Here is a 4116-nt window from a genome sequence, read left to right as displayed (position 1 = left end):
ATGACCGAACTTATTGTAAAGAAGAACATGATAAATATTTAAGCACAAAGTTCTATCAGGCGAAAATAAGAAGTAAGAGTCCCCTAACAGTGATCATTACTAATAACCCCAGCAAGTGTCCACCTGGCCATAAACATTCATCGAAATCTTAATATTCCGTATATATAAATAATATAGGCACGTACCAGAATAATACAATAAATTATGCAAATTGTCCAAAGAGCTGTCTGCTTATGGCCTTGGACTGGCCCACAGGCGAGCAGGACAATCCCCCGGTGGGCCCCACTCCTGCAAGAGCAGATGTTAGCACAATACACTTGATTCTCTATGTACAGACAAAGGTAACATCTCAGCATTCATTAAACAAGTGACCCAGTGCATCATTATATACATTTGTGAATGGAGTCATGTAATATCTGCAGACAGAAGAACAGTGGACCCCCAGAGTTGGTGTTAAAGGTGGGTGCTTGGCACCCCATACAGTTACTGAGAAATAGAAGAGATGGATGAGATAGATAGTAAGATAATAGATAGATGATAGATACATAATAGATATATAGATAATAGAGATATAATAGATAAGATAGATAATATAGATAACAGATAGATGATAGATAGAAAATGGATAGATAATAGATAGATAGATAATATATAGATAAATAATAGATAGATAGATAATATATAGATAGATAATAGATGATAGATAGATAGATAATAGGTAGATGATAGATAGATGATATATATAGATAATAGATAGATAATAGATAGATAGATAATAGATGATAGATAATAGATGATAGATAATAGATGATAATAGATGATAGATAGATAGATAGATAATAAATAGATAATAGATAATAGACAGATAGATAATAGACAGATAGATAATAGACAGATAATAGATGGATAATAGATAAATAGATGATAGATAGATGGATAATAGATGATAGATAATGGATAGATATATATAGATAAGAGATAGATAATAGATGATAAATAGATAATAGATAGATAATGGATAGATAGACAAATAATAGATAGATGAGAGATAAATAATAGATAGATAATAGATATATAATGGATAGATAATAGACAAATAATAGATAAGAGATAGATGAGAGATAGATGATAGATAGATAACAGACAAATAATAGATGAGAGATAATAGATAAATAGATAGATGATAGATAGATAGATAATGGATAGATAGACAATAGATAGATAATAGGTGATAAATAGATAATAGACAAATAATAGATGAGAGATAGATAATAGACAAATAATAGATAGATAATAGATAAGAGATAACTGTCTGTGACCCTTCTCCTTTCATCCTACGAGGGTAGTAAATTACAACATACTCTATAACATCCTATACACCATCTACATAAATTGATGAGATGAGAATGTGCCACCTCCGCTGAGCCTTGGCTGACATTGGCATCGGGCGGCCACATTTCAGCTCGTTGCTTCCCAACACGTTACAGCAATGGGCATACGGCAATTCTCCTTATCGATGCTCACAATTAACATGCCAGTTTGGTGTTAATCAAATAATAACGACAAACAGTAATAATCCAGACACTAGCGACACTAAGTGGTGACCCTCAGCCAGCCGTACCAGACCCAGAACACAGCATGAACAGGCTCAGTGAAGGTGGTGATGAAGGTGTGGATGTGTCTTATGCCTTCCGATACCTCATAGAACGACATCTGCCCAGCCTCGTAGTCCAGATATACCCCAATCCTTTGGCAAGGTAACATGCTGGAGAGATGCCGCTGAGTTCGGTCATGCATGAGTTTTAGCTTTTTGTCTATATACCCCAGTCCCCAGGATTTATCATTATTTCCAATGACGGACAGTTCACCTTTCCTGTCCATACTGGGGTAACACACTCCCATGATCCACTTCCCCGAATTGCTAATCTCTACTTCCCAATAATGTCGCCCAGAAGAAAAACTTTGGTTGCTCATAACCTGGTAAGTCTTAAACCTCTCTGAAGTCTTCTGTCGACGTTGGTTGATTTTTGACCAGGACACAGTTTTTTTGTCCCCAGATACATATATGTCGTTAGCCGCGGTGCTGACATCCATCGTTACATCTGATGTGCAATGCCATGTCTTCATGCGAGCCATGATGTCATCTAAGGATCTTTTCACAGTCACCAAGATGAGAGCTTCATCCAGATCCTCGGGATCACAGAGCAGGCTTGGTCTGCTTTTTGGATAAAATAGGTCAGCGTGGTTTTCTCTCGACTTCTGTAAGATGGTGATTGGGTTGGATACGTTACACAGTTGCTCAAGTAACTTTATGTTTCTAGAAAGATCGTCCCTCTGCTGTTCCAACTTTTCCAGGAGAAGGGAGATTGGCTCTGAGACATTGCTCTCCTCCTTGGCAATCTCATTGAGGATCCTCAACTCTAAATTGTCCATCTGGTACCGGAGATCTATGAACAGGTCGCTGACTTTAGCTGACAGCTTGCTGGCTTTTTCTTTTATGGTTGCCTTCTGACTTTGCAATGTCTGGACTCTTGAGTCAGTCTCTATTTGCTGTATGAGTAATTTCTCCAGAACATTTTTTAACTCCTTTTTCTTCCTTGCACAAGTATCAGTCAATGGCTCAATTTGGTGATTCTTGTGTATCCCAGCGAGGCAACATGAGACACAGATACATGAGGCGTCTTCGAAGCAGTAGTATTTCAGTACTTCGTTGTGTATGGCACATTTGACATTTTCAGCTTTGTCAAATGTTTTCATGGGAGCCATGAAAACATGTTCCTTCGACTTACTGTGCACATTCAGGTGTACACTGCAAAGAGAAGCTTCACATAAGGTACACGACCTTACTGCCGCAACAGACCGGTTGACACAGTATGTGCAGGAGACTTCTGTGTCTTCTTGGTTGCCATTGTCCTTGACCTTTATGTGCCATGCAATAGACTCATATTCTCCAATTCTTGGTTTTATATTTTTGCCATCAACGTAAATGTTACCGGCACATCTTGACCCTTGAGAATCTCCATCATTGAGCAGAATGCTAGAGTAGATAGGCTCCATGAAGGACATATCCATAGCGTTGAGTTGTCTCAACTGAACCGATGCTTCTTGTTTTATCTCTTTTTGTACCTGAGAGGAGGGGAAAGTGTTTAGGGCAAATTTGCATGCTGTCAGAGCTCTACTTTGATATGCCCCGGAGCAAAGACTTTCTAAAAACAATCAAACAAAAGACTAGGAAGAAGATGTGTTCTAGAATATGAAAATTATTTAGAATTGAGAGTCCTCTAAATATTTTTCTATATTTTTCTATCCACTGGCTAGAATATGAGACATTTATGTAACGTAATGGACTTTGATGACCCATAGAGTAGATGACTGGAGATAACATCCACATAAAATGTATTGTCATATGCTCTACATACATCAACTGACACAAAACATTTCCCTGGTTGAAATTTTTAGGTCCCAGTTCTGGTTCAGATCATGAACTGGAAGCCTACAAAGATAATTCTTTGGACTTCAAGTTCTCCCTTTCCAATTCGGGTTTAGGAAAATGGATCCTACTGGGGAAAACTTCCTTATAAGCTTTGGATTCAAAACTGGAGCAGATGCCATGGCAAAATCAGTAAAACGCTTCACCCTCCCTTCCATGTGTTGTAAAACCTGAATATGGGCAGCCACCCTGATCTTAAAAGGTGCCTTTATACCAGTTGTTTTTTTTTTTAGACCCCCAACGTTGTGTATACAAGCACCAAAGACCTTTATGACATAAATTAAAATTAATATAAATACACTGGCGCTACAACCTATATCACACAAGAGCTGCTGGTATATCAGACAGAAACTGCGCCTATTCTGTCAGTAATACAAAGGCCAGATAATTAATGAGAAATACCGCAAAACAAGTGCCTGGAGCTAATCGCAAAATAATCACCTCCACTATCCTAAAAGGTCATATGCACCACTTCATGTGCAACACTGCTATGCGTAACTTCCAAGTCATATGTACCACCTCATGTGCAACACTGCTATGCGTACCCGCCAAGTCATATGCACCACCTCATGTGCAACACTACTATGAGTAACCGCCAAGTCATATGTACCACCTCATGTGCAACA

At 38.3% G+C, this 4116-nt stretch overlaps 1 protein-coding gene across 1 annotated transcript; it reads right to left on the bottom strand.

Annotated features, from left to right (window-relative positions):
* Positions 1 to 1015: 1015 nt before the first annotated feature.
* LOC138667385 (E3 ubiquitin-protein ligase TRIM39-like) lies at positions 1016 to 3078 on the bottom strand. Its single transcript, XM_069755614.1, has one exon. The coding sequence runs from the start codon at positions 3070 to 3072 to the stop codon at positions 1594 to 1596; it is 1479 nt and encodes a 492-aa protein (XP_069611715.1). The 5' UTR covers positions 3073 to 3078; the 3' UTR covers positions 1016 to 1593.
* Between the last annotated feature and the right edge of the window lie 1038 nt (positions 3079 to 4116).

The sequence above is a fragment of the Ranitomeya imitator genome, chromosome 2 (genome assembly GCF_032444005.1).
Source record: "Ranitomeya imitator isolate aRanImi1 chromosome 2, aRanImi1.pri, whole genome shotgun sequence".
NCBI lineage: Eukaryota > Metazoa > Chordata > Amphibia > Anura > Dendrobatidae > Ranitomeya > Ranitomeya imitator.
Note: the sequence above shows the minus strand (reverse complement) of the source record. Positions and strands in the feature narration are given on the sequence as shown.

What these genes read in the sequence shown, in the direction of transcription:
- LOC138667385 (XM_069755614.1), bottom strand. Translation starts at nt 3,072, where the DNA reads ATGGATATGTCCTTCATGGAGCCTATCTACTCTAGCATTCTGCTCAAT.